General features: G+C 37.6%; 2 protein-coding genes, 1 long non-coding RNA gene and 2 pseudogenes across 3 annotated transcripts; 4 read left to right on the top strand and 1 right to left on the bottom strand.

The window, feature by feature from the left end:
- Window positions 1-1,683: 1,683 nt before the first annotated feature.
- Window positions 1,684-18,034, bottom strand: LOC110736151. Its single transcript, XR_002514208.1, has 4 exons — window positions 17,695-18,034; window positions 8,789-8,923; window positions 6,424-6,564; window positions 1,684-2,799 (listed from the first exon to the last, which is right to left on the bottom strand). It is a non-coding gene; the product is annotated as an uncharacterized LOC110736151 (long non-coding RNA).
- LOC110736148 (G-type lectin S-receptor-like serine/threonine-protein kinase RLK1) lies at window positions 2,809-5,944 on the top strand. The gene has a single exon (XM_021916300.1). It carries the CDS (start codon window positions 3,453-3,455, stop codon window positions 5,907-5,909), a length of 2,457 nt encoding a protein of 818 aa, XP_021771992.1. The 5' UTR covers window positions 2,809-3,452; the 3' UTR covers window positions 5,910-5,944.
- Window positions 7,275-8,762, top strand: LOC110736150 (annotated as a pseudogene).
- LOC110736149 (G-type lectin S-receptor-like serine/threonine-protein kinase LECRK3) lies at window positions 9,751-12,773 on the top strand. Its single transcript, XM_021916301.1, has one exon. It carries the CDS (start codon window positions 10,087-10,089, stop codon window positions 12,511-12,513), a length of 2,427 nt encoding a protein of 808 aa, XP_021771993.1. The 5' UTR covers window positions 9,751-10,086; the 3' UTR covers window positions 12,514-12,773.
- Window positions 13,444-17,679, top strand: LOC110736147 (annotated as a pseudogene).
- Window positions 18,035-19,300: the final 1,266 nt, after the last annotated feature.

The raw sequence follows: 19,300 nt of genomic DNA, 5'->3' as shown, positions 1-19,300 counted from the left end.
AACTTCCGACGGATTTTATTTCCGTCAGGATATAAATTTTCCGACAGATATTCTGTCGGAATGCCCATATATTCCGACGGATTTTTATTCCGTAGGAATTCCATCGGAAATTTCCGACGAAATATAAATCCGCCGGAATATATAGGATTTCCGACGGAATTTTGTGTCCGTCGGAATTTACCCTTTTTCTTGTAGTGGGAAAGGATCATTTTCTGGCCCTTTGATGCATTCACTCTTCTAGTTGGCCTGTAGTGCAACATCTCCTTTCACCTTTAAAAAGGCTATGGACATGATTAATGCTGTGAATCCAATGGCTTGTGAATGGTTGGTTGATTTGGGGAACCAGTCAAGGTGGGCAAGGCACAAATTTGCTCCCCAAATTTGCAGTGATGAAAACAAGACCAACTTTGTAGAGAGTTTCAATGCAACTTTGGGTGTGGACAGATGCAGGCCAGTCTTAACACTTTTGGAAGGTATAAGTTTGCTTTTTTCTAACATCTTTAATGGTATTTGACATCATTTCATTTTGATGCTAACATATCCTGACATGAATACATAGGTATAAGAAGAATGTGCATGGTGAGACTATCATCAAGAAGACAAAAGTGCAACAACTGGAATGAGGATGAACCATGTCCTAATATAGTAAAGAGAATAAAGAGGTTGACCTTTGAATCAAGAATATGCAAAGCTTATCAGTCAAAGGAGGGTGAATATGAAGTGAAGGATGGGAGGTTTATGCTTCCTGTGTCACTAAACAAAAAGACATGTCTCTGTGGGGCATGGCAAATTTCAGGTTTGCCTTGCAAACATGCAATTAGAGCAATCTTGGCTGCTGGATTGAACCCATACAATTTTTGCAGCACATGGTTCTCAGTCTAAACTTATAAGTAAGCTTATGCCAACTCAATACACTCTGTACCAAATTTTGAGCACTGGCAGAGATTGATATGCCTATAATACTACCACCACAGATGAAAAGAGGCATTGGTAGACCATCTAGACAAAGAAGGAGGGCACCTGATGAACCAGACAAAGGAAAAAGGTCTACAACAGTCCAATGTTAGAGATGTATGTGTTATGGACACAACAAACAGACATGTAAGGGTGGACTCACAGCAACAGAGCAAAGTGCTAGGGATGGACAGAGAATTGCAAAGAAAACTTCTGAGTCCACTACACACAATGCACCAAAGAGTACCTCCACATCAAACCCACCAAACCCACCTAGAAGATTCACAAGAAGCTCATTGCAGTGTGTTTCTCAACCACAGCCCTCCATTAACACAACTCAACATTCATATCAAGCATTTGAAGGTCCAAGCACTCAACCTGTTACTAGGTCAAAGAAGTATGGGAAAGGAAGAACAAAGTCTAATATGTCCTGTAGCTTGCTGAACTAAGACCAAGTTGGGGGTTTTTTTTTTTTTTTTTTTTGTAAATGACAGTGCAATTGCTTGGCTTTGTTTTGGTTTTTGAACTAAAGGCTTATATATGATCTGTACTTTGACTTGATCATATGTCTTGTTTTGATTAATTGCCACAGGCTTTTAATTTCATGTTAATGCAATCTCATTTAAATCTTGAGTGCTTTATGGAATGTTGGAATAATTTGAACTCTGTGCAACTTTTTAATCTGTTACACTAAATTAGGGAGTACACGTAAATATAATAGAAAGCAAGTACCATAACTGAGTTTTTATTTATACTTGGTTGAATTACATAACTGCATTCAATTCATAAAACCCATACAAATTGCATCACTACCCTGATCACATAACTTAATTAGGATTGAACTACTTGATACTCCCCTTTCCTTCATTACCCTGTTTACATCATTTAAGGTAAAAAAAGACACAAATTACTAATATGATAATAGCAATCTTCATAAGACTCTTGCAGCAAACAAAAAGGTCTTCCACCATGTTATGTATTGCGGCAATCTCAGAATTTGGTGAAGCATCGTAAAAACTCACATCATCTTCAGTCACCCAAAATCCGCAACCTCTGACTTGCATTTGTAGTATGGCTTCTTTGGATTGCTCATGGAATCTGAAAACCTAACCTTAGCGTTTTTGGGAGGGTTGCAATTGCAGGGCTTCATCCTTACCCAATTATAACTTCCATCAATTGCGCCCCTCTTCCTTGGAGAAACTCCACGAAAATTCATGGTGAGAACCTTTTTGAAGAAACTCCACGATTGAGCGAATTCCGTGGAGGTTAGGTTTTGCGATTTGGTGGAGGTTGAAGGAAGAGGAAACAGTACAATTGCAGTGGCCATTAATAAAAAGAGGAGGGAATCAATTAATTCAGGGATAGGTTAGTCTTTTTGAGCAATGCAGTTAAAAAATGAGCCATTTTGAAGTTGGTTAGCCCGTTTAATGATAATTAGGCCACTGAAATCAAATTAGTGAAACCAGAGTGCCACTAAAGAGAGCTGAAAAAAACTTTGTCTTCCACGTAGAAAACGGAAAACCATGAGGTTACCATGTAGAATTTCCCGTACACCTATAAGTCCATAGCAATTAAAAGGAAATACGACAGGCAAATGATGCATGGATCTTCACTTACTATGTTTTCCTAAGTTCATAACCTATATTTTTGGATCATAGCTGTGATCAAAACACTTAGTAAACCATGAAGAAATGTAATTATGTTAAGACTTACAAACCACAGAATTTGACAACGAAAATGTACTGGCATGAGGTTCTTCGTTCTGAGGAATTACCGAGGTATTCAAACTGATCTTTGCTTCATATGGAAAATAATACATCCTGATCGTCTCATCATTAACATTATCTGAACCAAAGGAAATTATCAAGGTCAGTATGCACACACATCATATGTCACATACTGAAAAACTAATGATATTGTATTAATATTATTGACAACTCCCTCTGTTCTACAATTTTCTTCCTGCTTAATGTAGAAGTACACACAAATAAAAAAGAATGCAAGGAGTCATTAGTCAAGAGCCATGACACAAGTTGCATTTTTCTTATTTTCATTATGCTGTTTGGTCTTAGCAGCCGCGCCACAAGTTGTATATTCTTTAATTTTCTGTACGCCATAGCGGGTTGGTGGTGGTAAAACAAGATCCCTGATGCTACTATAGTTTTATATGAACTTTCCTGTCAACTTCTGATTCAATAGACCAGGAGATAAAATAAGGTACTAGAAAACATATGTTTTCAATTTTATAATAAACAAGTTGAGTAAAAGAAACAAATGCATGCTCATTCTCGGTTACTTCTACTAAATTTAACAAGGGTAGGGTATCCAAAGTTTTATATCAACTCGTGTTCAAACTAACGATGATTCAAACAATTTTTAAAGTTAGTCATAAACAGATTTTTATCAGTACATTAACTTAATTAGAACCAATTGATCACTACTTTAAATGCTAGTATTCCAACTCCTATAGTCCCATCCCTTTTGTAAGAAAATTTGCAATGGCGTGGCCTCTTTCTTGTACCCTCTCCCTATTAACACTAATAATCCTTCAATCAACACCCTCGCCTGTTGCAGCTCAAAATAGTGGCAATATCTCAGTTGGCCAATCTCTCACAGCCAAAATCAATGGCACTTCATGGCTTTCACCTTCAAAACATTTTGCCTTCGGTTTTCATCGACTTCCTAACAGAGGCGATCTCTTCCTGCTTGCCATCTGGTACGCCAATATTCCAGACACCATTGTTTGGCATGCAAATGATGGTAATCCGGTTCCCCGAGGTTCATCAGTAAAGATAACTGCAAATGAAGGCTTAGTTCTCACTGACCCTCAAGGAACCAACTTATGGAACACCTCTAGTGAGTTAATAGGTGATGGTGGTTGGGTGAGCTATGGTTTCATGAATGATACAGGGAATTTTGCACTCAAAAGAAGCAGCAATAGCATTCCGGTTTGGCAGAGCTTTGATCATCCTACAGACACCTTGCTGCCTGGTCAGTCTTTGGAAGTTGATGGGAGCATTAATTCTCGACTATCAGAAACTAATTATACGACGGGAAGGTTCCAATACCATCTGACTGAGGATGGAATCATGGCTCTCAATACCAGGGACCTAAGTACCGGCTACCTCTATAGTGCTTATTATATTAGTGACCCAGGAAATCCAGGTCAGACTCAAAGATATGTGTACAATGAGTCCGGGTATATGTACATATTAAGGAAAGATGGGTCGGTGCATAATATGTTACCGGATGGTTACACACCATCACAAGATCAATATCAGAGATTAATCTTGAGCTCTGATGGGATTTTAATATGGTATTCTGCCTCAAAAGCTTCAATTAGTGACGGATGGTTCAGATTTCAAGTACTACCTGAAAACATGTGTATAGGATCATCACCAGCAAATTTGGGTGTTGGAATTTGTGGGTCTAACAACCTTTGCATCCTAGGTGATAATAAAAGGCCAATGTGTGAACGCGCACAGGGCTACTCGCTCATCGATCCAAATGTTCAATATGGTGGTTGTAAACCTGATTTCAAGCTTCAGAATTGCGAAGATTATGCAGACAGGTCTATGAATGGCGAGTATAGCTTAGTACAACTTCAAAATACTGATTTTGTTAACAATGATTATGAAAGGGTTGATTCTAGAAGCGAGGCAGATTGCAAGGATTCTTGTTTGAAAGACTGTTTCTGTGCTGCTGCTTCTTTCAGTCTATATGGCAGTAATTCTGGTGGTTGGAAGAAGGCACCACTTTTCAATGGAAAAAAAGACAGTTCAGTCAACTACAATTTTTTTTGGATAAAGGTAAGGAGTGTTAACATGTCCAATGACCCACTCAACCCTTTTGTTACCGTGACGCCAAATGGAAAAATGACAACTCCGATCAAAGTTCTGTTTGGTAGCTCTGTTTCTGTTAACTTACTTCTTTTAGTTGCAATCGGTTTTGGATTATACTTCATTTATCATAAGAAGAAACTGAAAAAGTCAAATGAGGGCCAGAGGAAAACACTGAGAGAGTATAGTCACGTCCATTATTTCAGCTACCAAGAGCTAAATGAGGCAACTTATGGATTTAAGGAAGAGCTGGGAAGAGGGGCTTTTGGTGTAGTTTACAAGGGCATGGTCAGCGGAGGGGGTCCATCAATTTATGTTGCTGTTAAGAAGTTAGATCGAATATCATCCGACACTGATAAAGAGTTCAAAACAGAAGTTAACGTTATTGGTCAGACACATCACAAGAATCTGGTACAGCTTGTAGGATTTTGCAAGGAAGGGGATCAGCGGCTGTTAGTATATGAATATATGAGCAATGGTAGCTTAGCTGATTATCTATTTGGTGATATGCGGCCAAGCTGGGTAGATAGAGTTCAAATTGCTCAGGGGACAGCCACGGGGCTATTGTACTTGCATGAAGAATGCAGCACACAAATAATTCATTGTGACATAAAGCCCCAGAATATACTTTTAGATGAATATCACAATGCCCGTATTTCTGATTTTGGGTTGGCTAAGCTTTTAGTTCTAAACCAAACCCATACAAACACGGCGATTAGAGGGACCAAAGGCTACGTTGCTCCAGAATGGTTCCGGAACAAGCCAGTCACAGTGAAGGTAGATGTCTATAGTTTTGGGGTTCTTTTATTGGAGATCATATGTTGTCGAAAGAGTGTATGTATGGAACTAGTTGAAGAGGAAGCAGCAGTTTTGACAGATTGGGCGTTTGATTGCTACCTATCAAATAAATTAGATGTACTTGTCAATGATGACATGGAGGCACTTAAGGACATGATTCGGTTAAAGAGGTTTGTAATGGTTGCCCTTTGGTGTATCCAAGAAGACCCAAGTCTACGACCAACAATGCGAACAGTCACGCAGATGCTAGACGGCCTTGCTGAAGTGCCTAATAACCCTCCTTGTCCAACCTCATTTTCTGTTACTACCCAAAATTAAACATCCTCATATATAGTATGTATTTATTCTGGTTACATTTATTTTAGTATCTTTAGTTTTGTTATATAAACGTTATCAACCAATGGTGTGACTGAATAATGTCCAAAAACATCCTTTCTTTTTTTTTTTTTAAGGAAATCTACTTGTTTCATATAGCATAATAGAATCGATTCTGGGTTATAAAGCTCAAAACTAAGGTCACTAAAACAACCCATTTATTAAATGATAACATTAACGTGATTTGTGTTTTAAAATGTTTCATAAAAGCTCAACATTAATCCAACTATTTCGTTTGTCAACTTTTGCTATTTTTAAGTATAACCTGAGAAAAAGGCTAGCAACAACCATGCCTTTTATAACAGTTCTACTGTTCTAGGCTTTAGTATTTTCTTGACCTCTATTTTTTTTCCCTTAAAATACCCTACTCATCAAGAAGAAAAGTCCGGCTATTTATTCATTGCACATTAGAAGATTAAAAGTTATAAATACTCAGAAGATGAGTTAATATTTTTACCAAAATGAATGATCTTATTCAACATAAAGTTCCTTCGCCCAAGGAGTTGTACGCATATAGGTGATTTCCTCCTCAACCAAAAGTCCTGGTCAAGAAGATTAGGCTGGTGGCAGCCCATCGTTGACTCGACTTCGTCACCATCTGAACCACAATAAATAAATAAATAAACAATAGAAGAAGATAACTAGATAAGCTATTAAGCAGACTCATTAAAGACAAATTTAGCATATTTGAAAAAGCATCGTGGTCCACAAGCAAGAAAAATGTTAAGGTAACGAAAGTCATCTAGTAATACTAAAAATTTTGAAATTTTTACTCACTCCATCCAAAAATAACCGTCATGGAACACTATTGTAGGATGTTAGGACAATGGTGTCACATTTTCTAAAATAGGCCATAACAGTGTGTAATTAGCTTTCCTTACACTTGTAATACTGACTGGCTGAGTAAATGCATGAGGTTCTTCTGAGGAAATATTGGTACAGATTTCTGCTTCACAAGGAACATAATACATGCTGGTTGTTTCCGCATTGGCATTATTTGAACGGCTGAATACATACAGACACATTGAAAAACTCTAAGAGTACGTATTATTATAACTCCCTCCGTTCTACAATTTTCTACCCAAATCCATGCATACTATAGATCTACATACCAATGAAGTTGAATGTAATTGCAACTACTCAAGTAGGAAGAACTTTGTGGAACAAAAGGAGTCCTTGGGTAAGAGTCAGTAACACAAGTTCTATTTTTCTTAACTTGGTTACGCTGTTTGGTCTTAGCAGCCGTGTCACGACTCACGAGTAGTATTATTTTCTTTACACCTTGATGGGGTTGGTGGTGGTAAACAAGATCCCTGATGACATTATAATTTTATAAGAATTTTCCAGTCAACTACTGATGATATAGACCAGCAAATCAAAGAAGAACTTTGTGGAACAAAAGGAGTCCTTGGGTAAGAGTCAGTATCTGTTAATTTACTACTTTCAATTGCAACCTGCTTCGAAATTTTCTTCATTTATCATCAGAAGCAACAAAAAGCGTCTAATGAGGGCCAGAGGAAAACACTGAGAGAGTATAGTCACGTCCATTATTTCAGCTACCAAGAGCTAAATGAGGCAACTTATGGATTTAAGGAAGAGCTGGGAAGAGGGGCTTTTGGTGTAGTTTACAAGGGCATGATCAGAGGAGGTGGTCCTTCAATTTGTGTTGCTGTTAAGAAGTTAGATCGAGTATCATCCGACACTGCTAAAGAGTTCAAAACAGAAGTTAATGTTATTGGTCAGACACATCACAAGAATCTAGTACAGCTTGTAGGATTTTGCAAGGAAGGGGATCAGCGGTTGTTAGTATATGAATATATGAGCAATGGTAGCTTAGCTGATTATCTATTTGGTGATATGCGGCCAAACTGAATAGATAGAGTTCTAATTGCTCAGGGGACAGCTACGAGGCTATTATACTTGCATGAGTTGTGCAGCACCCAAATCATTCATTTTGATATAAAACCCTAGAATATACTTTTAGATGAATTTCATAATGCTCGTATTTCTGATTTTGGGTTGGCAAAGCTTTTGGTTCTAAATCAAACTCATACAAATACAGCAATCAGAGGGACCAAAGGCTATGTTGCTCCAGAATGGTTCAGGAACAAGCCAGTCACGGTGAAGGTAGATGTCTTTGGGGTTCTTTTATTGGAGATCATATGTTGTCAAAAGAGCGTATGTATGGAGCTAGTTGAAGAGGAAGCAGTAATCTTGACAGATTGGGCATTCGATTGCTACCTATCAAATAAACAAGATCTACTTGTCAATGATGATATGGAGGCACTTAAGGACATTATTCGGTTAAAGAGGTTTGTAATGGTTGCCCTTTGGTGCATCCAAGAAGATCCAAGTCTACGACCAACAATGTGAACAGTCACACAGATGCTAGAAGGTCTTGCTGAAGTGCCTAATAACCCTCCTTGTCCTGCCTCATTTTCAGTTACCACCCAACATTAAAACAGCCCAAAAGGCCCCTGATAATGTATCTTGGTCACTTTTGTTTTATGTAAAATTTAGGAGTAAACCTGATTTCAAGTATTGGTGTGATTATGAATGATTTCCATAGAAATAAATTTGCTTTGTAATTTCGTTAGCAAAATTAGTAAGTGCATTTCCCCAGAAACCTGCTTTAAGCAATATCCTATTGTTTGAAGAAATGTAGGAGATAATGATCTACCTAAAACCCTAAACCATGATTTGCATTTAAGTTTTATTACTATATTTTTGCCATAACTAATGGCCTCGTTATTTCATAACCCGTGCTGTATACAGCAATTGTGATTTTTAAAAAAAAATGCCCTAAGATCATTAAGACTTACTAGTGACTGGTGAGAGAACTTCCAACAACAGCAGACAGGCATGAAGTTTCTCCTGAAAAGGTACCAATACCGAATTGAAGGAGACACAAATTCACATACATGATACAATCCTGGGAATCTCCTCCTTTTTGCAACCTGAACCACAGACATAATTAACACAGAAAGTAAACGCTTAGCATATGTATCAATGTTAAAAAGACTTGAACATTCAAACCAGCTTTATCCAAATGGAGAGGCTTTAAAATTGCGACATAGTTCAAATTAGCTCAAACATATACCCCCTCTTCATTTACAAAATGTAGTTTTACAGTTACAGGAGCATAAACTCGCTGCACAAGTAAGAAAACAAAGGACTCGGTAGAGAAAATTTGCAGGAAGCTAAGTATCCAGAAAATCTTCCTGAAGATCACATATTAGTGTTCCTCTGTTCATGCAAAATAACTGAATTCACAACTTTGCCTTCGTGGAAGCACAACCGCTTTAGACTTTAGCTATAATTTAATCCACACAATGAAACAGCAAAGTAGACGGACAAAGTAGCTAATGATTGGGGAAAATGAGACCTAGAATCCAAGAAGAAACAATAACTACTTGTATAATACTATAGCTTTTGTCCCACAAAACTGAAGTTGGCTACATGAACAAGATGTCAATCCCATGTGTCATCCAAGTGAATTCTTCTCCATTCACCCTTGACATATCAAACAACAAAATTCAACCTAGAATTCTGAACAATATTAACATATCAGTTACACAAGTCCTATCTTATTTTACAGTGTTTTAAGTCAAGATTTTTCTCTTCATGCCTCCCCTTCATCCTAAGATCCTTCTCTCAGAGAAATTGCTAAATAAATCAAAAAGACATTTCAGAAAATGAAATGAACACATATTGCTAGTTGTGGTCACAGAAAAACTTATATTTCTACTAGAACATCTGTCACACTTCAGTTGATCAAGTTTGTTTAGTACTCGACCACAAAGGTGAAAAGAAAATTTGTTAGGCTCACAAAAGAAAATATATGTTCCTTGGTGGGGCAAAAAAGACTCGACTTTTAGTCATGAAAGTTGTTCAGAAAGGGAGGTTTATAGATGTGTGAAAAATGAAAAATCAGCAAATCAACATTAATTTGAGCGATGAGGGCACTTAGAACTTGAAGGTAACGGCAGGGACCACAAAGCATTTTTTCCAGATGATATTTTTCAACTAATTTGGAAGACTCGTTTGACTCTGGAGTTGAATAAAATTCTGGCTTACAGATATACAATCAATGTTCCCCTACTGCTTGTAAAAATCAGCAATGCTCCAAATAGTTTCGCAAATGGTTTGGGCTCTATCTATTCACCTAGCCTTCTTTACACTAATCCTCCTGCAATCATCCATTGTTGCTGACCGAAGTGCCAACAACATATCAGTTGGCACCTCTTTGTCAGCCAACATAAATACCCCTTCATGGCTTTCACCTTCAGGTGATTTTGCCTTTGGTTTTCATCAATTACCCAACACCAAAAATCTGTTTTTGCTTGCTGTTTGGTATGCAAAGATCCCAAACACGGTTGTCTGGCATGCAAATGAAGGTAACCCCGTTCCCCAAGAATCGACAGTAACACTAACTGCTGAAAAGGGATTAGTCCTCAGTGATCCAAGAGGCAGTCAGCTTTGGAGTACCTTGGATGAGTTGTCTGGTTTTGTAGGCTATGGATTTATGAATGATACCGGAAATTTCGCCCTCAAGAGAAGCACAGACAATGAGATAATATGGCAAAGCTTTGCGCATCCTACAGACACCTTGCTGCCAACCCAGGTCATGGACTCAAATTCGGTGGTTAATTCTCGGTTATCAAAAACTAGTTTCACAACAGGGAGGTTTCAAATGCGTTTCCTCGATGATGGGAAGCTCGTGCTTAATACCAGGGACCCAGCTACAAACTACAATTATAGTTATTTCTACTATATCAGTCACGCCACTGACACTGTAAATTCATACAACTCAGGTGAGAAGGTGGTTTATGAGGAATCAGGGCATATGTTTATCCTCCTAAAAAATGGCGCAAAGGTTCATCTCACACCAAATCAGTTAAAACCAGCCAAAAATTATTATCACAGAATGACTCTTGATATTGATGGAGTTCTCACCTGGTATTACCACAGAAGAACTTTTACCGAGGAAAGCAGTGCTGTTTGGTCAACAACAAAATTGATTCCAGACAATATCTGTGATAGTTTTGGCGGTTCAACAGTTGGCAGTGGAGCTTGCGGGTATAACAGCATTTGCTGGATCGGTGAAGATCGCAGACCAAGGTGTGGATGTCCACCAAATTATTCTCCAATAGATCCTCATGACATGTTCAGCAGCTGCAAACCAGATTTCCAGATGGATCAGTGTGAAGAAACGGCAAAGGGTAAATATAAGCTAATTAAGCTACAATATACAGATTGGCCACAGGCTGATTATGCCATACTTAGTCCTTGTAGTGAAAAGTCCTGCCAGAGTTTTTGTTTCGATGATTGCTTTTGCGCTGCTGTAATTTATGAACGAAGCACAAAAATGTGTTGGAAAAAGAAGACACCACTCTTCAATGGGATGAATGGCAGTAGAGTGACTAGAATCGCGTGGCTTAAGGTAGGCAACGGTTATTCTTATACCAACGCACTCAGTGCTGTTGTTTCAGTTCTGTTAGGTGGCTCTATTTCTGTTAATTTCTTTCTATTGAGTACCATGGGTTTGGGATTCTACTATATATACAAGAAGATGCAGCTACAAGAGGTTGATGTCAGAACTAGTAAAATGCTTAAGGAGTACAGCAATGTCCATTGCTTCAGCTACCATGAGCTTGAAGAGGCAACAAATGAGTTCAAGGAAGAATTAGGAAGAGGGGGTTTTGGTATAGTTTACAAAGTCATAATAGGTAAGAAAGATTCTCCATTTTATGTTGCAGTAAAGTTGTTGGATCAAATATTCAATGATGCGGATAAGGAATTCAAAAATGAAGTAAATGTGATAGGCCAAACTCACCACAGGAATCTAGTTCGGCTTGTAGGATTTTGCAAGGAGAAAGATCAGAGGCTACTTGTATATGAATATATGAGCAACAGTACCTTAGCAGATCATCTGTTTGGTAATATGAGACCAAGCTGGACAACCAGGGTTCAAATTTCTTTAGGAACTGCAAGGGGGCTCTTGTATTTGCATGAAGAGTGCAGTTCCCAGATCATTCACTGCGATATCAAGGCCCAGAACATACTACTTGATGACAATCTAAATCCTCGTATTTCTGATTTTGGTTTGGTGAAGCTGTTGGACTTAAATCAGTCCCAAACAACTACTGTAATCAGAGGGACAAAAGGATATGTTGCCCCTGAATGGTTTAGAAACAAGCCAGTTACAGCAAAGGTGGATGTGTATAGCTTTGGGGTTTTGCTATTAGAGATCATATGTTGTAGACGATGTGTATGCCTAGAGCTCATGGAAGAGGAGAAGCAAATTCTGACAGATTGGGCATTTGATTGCTATCAATTTAGCACACTAGAGTCTCTGGTTAGTGATGACATGGAGGTGCACAATGACAAGTTACAATTGGAGAGGTTTGTGATGGTTTCTCTTTGGTGTATCCAGGAAGACCCACGTCTACGACCAACAATGAGAAAGGTCACACAGATGCTTGAAGGCATTGTCCAGGTGCCAAACCCTCCTTACCCACCCTCATACTCAATTACTAGCCAATGATAGAACACTTGGAACCTCAAGCATTACAGTTTAACTTCTGGTTATTTTTACTTTTGTTTTGTTGAACTTCTGAGCATGATATATACATTTTCTTTCCATGTTAGATAATTCTATTTATCTTTGGAACAATTTTAAACCTTATACTTTTGTAGAAGAATTAGGGACTGCAAAAACTACCATATTTGTAATTAGCAACAACTGTCTTATACAGTATGTTGCAGTACATTATTTTCTCTCTAACTGATGCAGCCTTTCTCTAGTTATAATATTTCCTTGTATCTACAAACAGAGAACAATACAAAACGAAAAATTAAATTTTTGTTTTCACACAGTGAAACGGTAAACAGCACTACAGCGCAAACTGTTTAGAGGAAAGATAAATATACCATTCAAGCATGAACCTATATGCCTTCAATTTTAAGGAGACAGTAGTTTGCATAATTAAAAAATAAACATACAGGTCAATGCACGTTATCTCATCAAATCTACAATGTCAGTTTTCTTTACGGGAATTACCAATGTCATAGCTAGTGACATAGTTGTATCTTTCCTGGAATCTTCACCAAAACAACATTTCAATGTTACAAACAACAATGAATAAGAATCCTAGAGTAGTATAAATTTTAAACGCTGTGTGTACGCGTCCTTAAAATTCCAAGTACAAATAAGGAAAAGGAGCGTGATCTCTGGTCCATCTTTTTATGGGCACCATTCATCAACTAGGGGTCAAATTCAAATCAGCAAATCTGTGCTTACAAAACGAGTCCATGAACCTTTTTTTCTAACATTAAGCTGTCGCATCGGAAGTAACGTAAAGAAAGCTCATTAACAGACAGCAATGCATGTATCATTCAATCAACCACCTAACTTAAAGCATTGAAAATTAGCTCTTAGAAACAGGAAGTTCCTTCTTTGGACTAATCACCGTAGAAGAAAGGAGGTAACAGACAAATATTAACGTTAGCGGGGCTCCACATTTAAGCTGAACCGTCAAAGAGCACTATTTCAATCCCACTATAAAGTCTTTAGTTAACTTCACAATAGAAAAGTCTTTCTACTGCCCACAACAAATGTTATAAAGCCAATAATTTCATTTGGCTCACAATAATATCATCCATCCCATATTCCCATGTGTGAAAAGTCAAATATTTTTAGCAATGGCATGGCCTATTGGCCTCCATCTTGTATCCTTATCGCCTTCACGCTCATTCTTCTACAATCGTCATCCATTACTGCACAAAATGGTGGCAAATTAACAGTTGGCCAATCTCTCACAGCAGCCACCAGCAATGGCTCTCTATTGCTTTCCCCTTCGGGCGATTTTGCCTTTGGCTTTCATCAATTGCCTAACAACAACAATCTCTTCTTGCTTGCCATCTGGTACGCTAAGATCCCTGACACCATAGTTTGGTATGCAAATGAAACTAACCCCGTTAACCTGGGATCGTCAGTAACAATAACTGCTAATGAGGGCCTATTTCTTAGTGATCCTCAAGGAACTCCTCTATGGAATACCGCTGATAAGTTAAGTGGTGGTAGAACTGTTAATTATGGTTTCATGAATGATACTGGGAATTTTATGCTCAAAAGTAGTGATACAGATGATGCAGCTTGGGAAAGCTTTGACCATCCTACAGATACTTTGCTTCCTACCCAGAATTTTGAAAAAGGGGGTTAGATTAGTTCCCGGCAATCAGAAACAAATTATACACAAGGAAAGTTCCAACTACGCTTTCAGGATGATGGAAACCTAGTCCTAAATACAAGGGACCTAGAAACTGGGTTTGCCTATCATCCTTCCTATCAGAGTTACACTGGTAATCAAACAAACCCAGAAAATGCTGGTGACAGTGTAATTTACAGCGAATCAGGGGATTTGTATATAGAGATCAAGAATGGTTCAAGGTTTGATCTCACTCCAGCAAGCATATTAGTCTCAGATAAGACTAATTATCAGAGAGTAACACTGGATTTTGATGGGGTCTTGAGATGGTATAATCACCCGAAAATCTTTGCAGCCAACAAAGTTGTGAATTGGTCCAGTGTTAAGTCACTCCCTGATAACATATGCGCGTCAACTGCCATAACACCTGGCAGTGGCACATGTGGATATAACAGCATATGCAGCATAGGTGAGGACAACAGACTGAGATGTGATTGCCCACCATATTATTCCCTGATGGATCCCAATGATACATATAGCAGCTGCAAACCAAATTTCCCGCAATATGATTGTGATGAGTATGGCCAGGGTGCTACAAAGAATGGATATCAGCTAAAACAGCTTCAAAATATTGATTGGCCATCATCAGACTATGCAAATCTTCAAACTATTACTGAAGACGATTGCAAGAGTTCTTGTCAGAATGATTGTTTTTGTGCTGTTGCCATTTTCAGTAAAGATGGACAAACATGTTGGAAGAAGAGGCTGCCACTCTCCAATGGAAGAAACTATGGTGGAGTAAATAGGATAGTTTGGCTTAAGGTGGGTAATAGAAATGGTTCGAACAGCCTAGTCAACCCTACATTTCCTCCAGATAAAGTAATAAGATACAAGAGAAATCCTGTATTTGTAGCCCTGTTTGGTGGTTCTATATTAGTTAATTTCCTTCTGCTAAGTGCTATAGTTTTGGGAATTTTCATGTATAATAACAAGCATTCCAGACTACTTGATGAACATCAGAGGAAAACTCTTAGTGAATATAGCAGTGTTCATTGCTTCAGCTACAGAGAGCTAGAAGATGCGACAGATGGATTCAAGGAAGAGATAGGACGGGGGGGCTTTTGGCACGGTTAACAGAGGGAAGATCAGAGCAGGAGGATATCCAATAATTGTAGCCATCAAAAAACTAGATCGGGTATATAAAGAGTCTGACAAGGAATTTAAAGCTGAAGTGAATGTGATTGGTCAGACTCATCACAAGAATTTAGTTCGATTTATAGGATTTTGCAAGGAAGAGGATCCGCGGTTACTGGTATACGAATATATGAGCAATGGTACAGTGGCAGATTATCTTTTCGGTGATTTAAGGCCAAGCTGGACTGCAAGGATTCAAATTGCGCAAGGGATTGCAAGGGGGCTCTTGTATTTGCATGAGGAATGCAGCACACAAATAATCCACTGTGATATAAAGCCGCAGAATATACTTCTTGATGATTATTATAATGCCCGTATTTCTGATTTTGGATTGGCAAAGCTTTTGATTTTAAACCAGACCCACACAAATACTGCGATCCGAGGCACAAAAGAATACGTTGCTCCTGAATGGTTCAGAAACAAACCAGTAACAATAAAGGTGGATGTGTACAGCTTTGGGGTTTTGTTGTTGGAGATCATATGTTGTCGAAGAAGTGTGTGCATGGATATCAGTGAGGAGGGAGCTATTCTGACCGATTGGGCATTCGATTGCTTCCAATCTAACACATTAGCATACCTTGTTGATGGTGACACGGAAGCACTTAATGACACACTGCACCTAGAAAGGTATGTAATGGTTGCCCTTTGGTGCATCCAGGAAGACCCAAGCCTCCGACGTACAATGAAAAGGGTTATACAGATGCTTGAGGGTATGGCCGAAGTAGCTAGCCCACCTTGTCCTACCTCGTTTACAGTTACCACTCAACCTTAAGACCCTATAATCTCTAGTATTATTTTTCATATGTACTTTGTTACACTTTACTAGTTCTCACCATGTATCACCCATTTCTACAATAAAAACCCATCTCTGAATCAGTAGTAATAATGGTATAAAGGTTAATTTTAATTATTTCTATTACCATACGAGGCTGCCCGGTCAATCTCCGTGATAATCAAGTTTCATTTCAAGTTGCGGTTTTGGAAACTGGTACTTACACTTTTGCCCCTGTGAACTGTGATAATTGAGCTGGCCTGATTAATCAGCCTGATAACGTTAATCGGGTGGCAATATTGTAAATTGGGAGCTTTGGTATTTGTGTCTTTTTAATTTAATATTAAATTAGCTCCTGTGCAATGCACGAATATAATGAAAAAAACAGAGCTATGTAAAACAATACTCCGTAAAAAAGCATAAAATAATGTTTCATTGGGTAAAGGGTTGTCAAAAGGTTTATTTAAAAAAATTGTGAAGAGTTTAATGTATAGTATTTTGCATTGTATTTTATAGTCAATATTTATTTTTTCCATAAAAAAATGAGAAAGAGAAAATAAGTTTAGGCGGAAAAAAATTGAAAGAAAAACCGACACGTGTACAATTCGGATAAATAAATGATGGTCAGCGGTTGTTATTTTAGTATTAGTTATAGATTGCAATGTACCGTTTTGCTCAAGTGGAATAGGTTACTTCCATCTTCTTCCTACTCATATCTACCATTGAAGCTTCCTCTTTCACCTCCACCAACAACAAACACCATCTCCTTCCTCTTTCATCTCCACCGACAACCACCACCAACACCATCTTCTTCCTCTTTCGCCACCACCGACAACAACCACCAACACCATCTTCTTACTCTTTCGTCTAATTCGTCCCCACCGACGACAACCACCATCCCAAATCATAAGAAGGGGTGAAATTTAGGGTATGGTCAACCCTAAAGGGTAAGGATGACCGTCCTCCATTGAAGCTGTCATCGAGGTCGAATTCCTCCATTAAATCTGTCAGCAGTTCAGCATCCTCAGCAAACTCGAATTCCTCCATTGAAGTTCATTCCAGTTATCAGTTGAAGCTTTATGTTTTATTTTTACTTTAATACCCCCAACTAACCCAGGAAAAGACAAATTTACCCCCTGATAAACATTACAAGTTTATCAGCCTGATAAACTTGTCTACATTGTCTAATTCTCGTTCAATCTAACTCGTAGCTACAAGATGAGGCTTTAAAATTAAAATACTAAAATGGACTTCCATTTTCGGAATTGAGCAATATACGTAGGATTATAATTCAGAAGATGCTTTTCATACCAAAAATCATTAGAAACAAGAACATCACAAATTCACAACAATTGCATAAAAAAAAAATAAATAAATAAATAAAAAATAAAAAAAAAGGCTCAAAAACGCAGGGAAAGGAACCTAAGAAACAAACAATTATTATCAATATATAATAGCAACTCCATTTACATGTTAAAGCAAAATTATTGGGCATCAACGAACAAAAATTGCATGAAAATGAATTTTAAAACGAAAATTAGGCAGCATTTACCTGCATCACAAGATCATCACCAAATTACCATCTCATTTTCCTTTAATCTCTCCAGTAATGGCGCGTAATTGTACTTCACCACTTCAAATTAGGTCGGGGAAAGTGAGATTCCGGCAACCGGCGATTTTTTCCGGTATAATTTCGTTAATCTGATGATCCCAATTTAGGAATGAAGTCTGGTTCACAATCAATTGAACTATTGAAGTTGTTGTTATTTTAGGGTTAGAGAGATGGTAGTTTGTGGTGGTTGAAAGGGTTCGGTGGTGGAGACCGCCAATTTGGGTAGCATTGGGCCGTTAGTCAAGGAAAATGAGTGTAAGGGTGTTTGAGTAATTATAACTAGTAGAGTGTACCGTGTTAATATAGACGGGGTAAAATAAGTAAAATCGCTATATTTTTATTTTATTTTTTATTTTATTTTATTTTGACAAGAAGAAAAAAGATTTTATTAAAGAAATTTATCATTTGCGGTCATATAAAGTTTGTATTTTGTAAATTGCAGTCATTTAAAAAAAAAATTGCATATTACAGCCCAAAAATTCTTCTAAATTGTAAATTGCAACCCAATTCAACTATTTTATTGGTTTGCGTGTTGAAAAATATTTGGTTAAGGTTTTAAGGATCATTTTAAACTTTTAAGGGCTCGGAATTGGCAAAAAAAATAAAGAAAGTGTCTCATTTTACGTAACAAAAATGTATCAATTTGTGGGCAACTATTTTTTGCTGTAAAAACGAGGCACTTACGTTAATTTTTTGCCAATTCCAAGCTCAATTTGGTCCCTTAAGATTTAAAATGGCCACTAAAACCTTAACCGAACATTTTTCGACATGCAAACCGATGAAAAAATTGAATTAGGTTGCAATTTACAATTTATAACAACTTTTGGACTGCAATTTGCAATTTTATTTTTTTTCAAATGGTTGCAATTTGCAAAATACTAACTTTAAATGGCTGCATTTGTAAATTTTCCTTTTATTAATGAAAGATGGTCAAACGGCACTCACAAACAATTTCTAGAAAATCTAAAATTCCAACACAAGTACAATTCACCTTAAAACTAGTTACATCGCAGATTCGACCAACGATCGCCTTAATAAAAAACTTTATCCGAAACAATACAATCTGTGAGTTAGCACGAATTCGACTCCACGGATGAATGATTGTTTGGGTGATAAACCTCATATGGGCTTCTAGATACTTCCAGAGATTATGAAACCCTAAATCTTCAATCTTTGGCATACGAACAAACAAAGAAATTAAGCCTAATAGGATAAACATCATCATAAAGATGAGATCCATTTATTGAAAGAAATTAAAAAGTTTTTAGGGCTTACCACCGGTAAAAACACCAGTGGAAGCTTCTACAAAAATTTACAATTGAGACCAGATGAAAAGAGATGAAAAAAAAAGAGAGAAAAGGAGAAGTGTAAAGGAAAACCTTTTTAAAAATAAAAATAATAAAAAAAAAACAGAAAAAATCTAGCAATGGAGGCTAGAAAAACCCTCCCAAGGGGAAAACCCTAAAGGAAACCAAAAAACCCTCCCAAGGAGAAAACCTAGAGGGAACCGGAGTGAGTTTAGGACTATATAGGTAAAATCGCTATT

The sequence above is a fragment of the Chenopodium quinoa genome, unplaced genomic scaffold (genome assembly GCF_001683475.1).
Source record: "Chenopodium quinoa cultivar QQ74 unplaced genomic scaffold, ASM168347v1, whole genome shotgun sequence".
Lineage (NCBI taxonomy): Eukaryota > Viridiplantae > Streptophyta > Magnoliopsida > Caryophyllales > Amaranthaceae > Chenopodium > Chenopodium quinoa.
The sequence above is the reverse complement of the archived record's forward strand: the minus strand, read 5'-3'. Positions and strand labels throughout refer to the sequence as shown.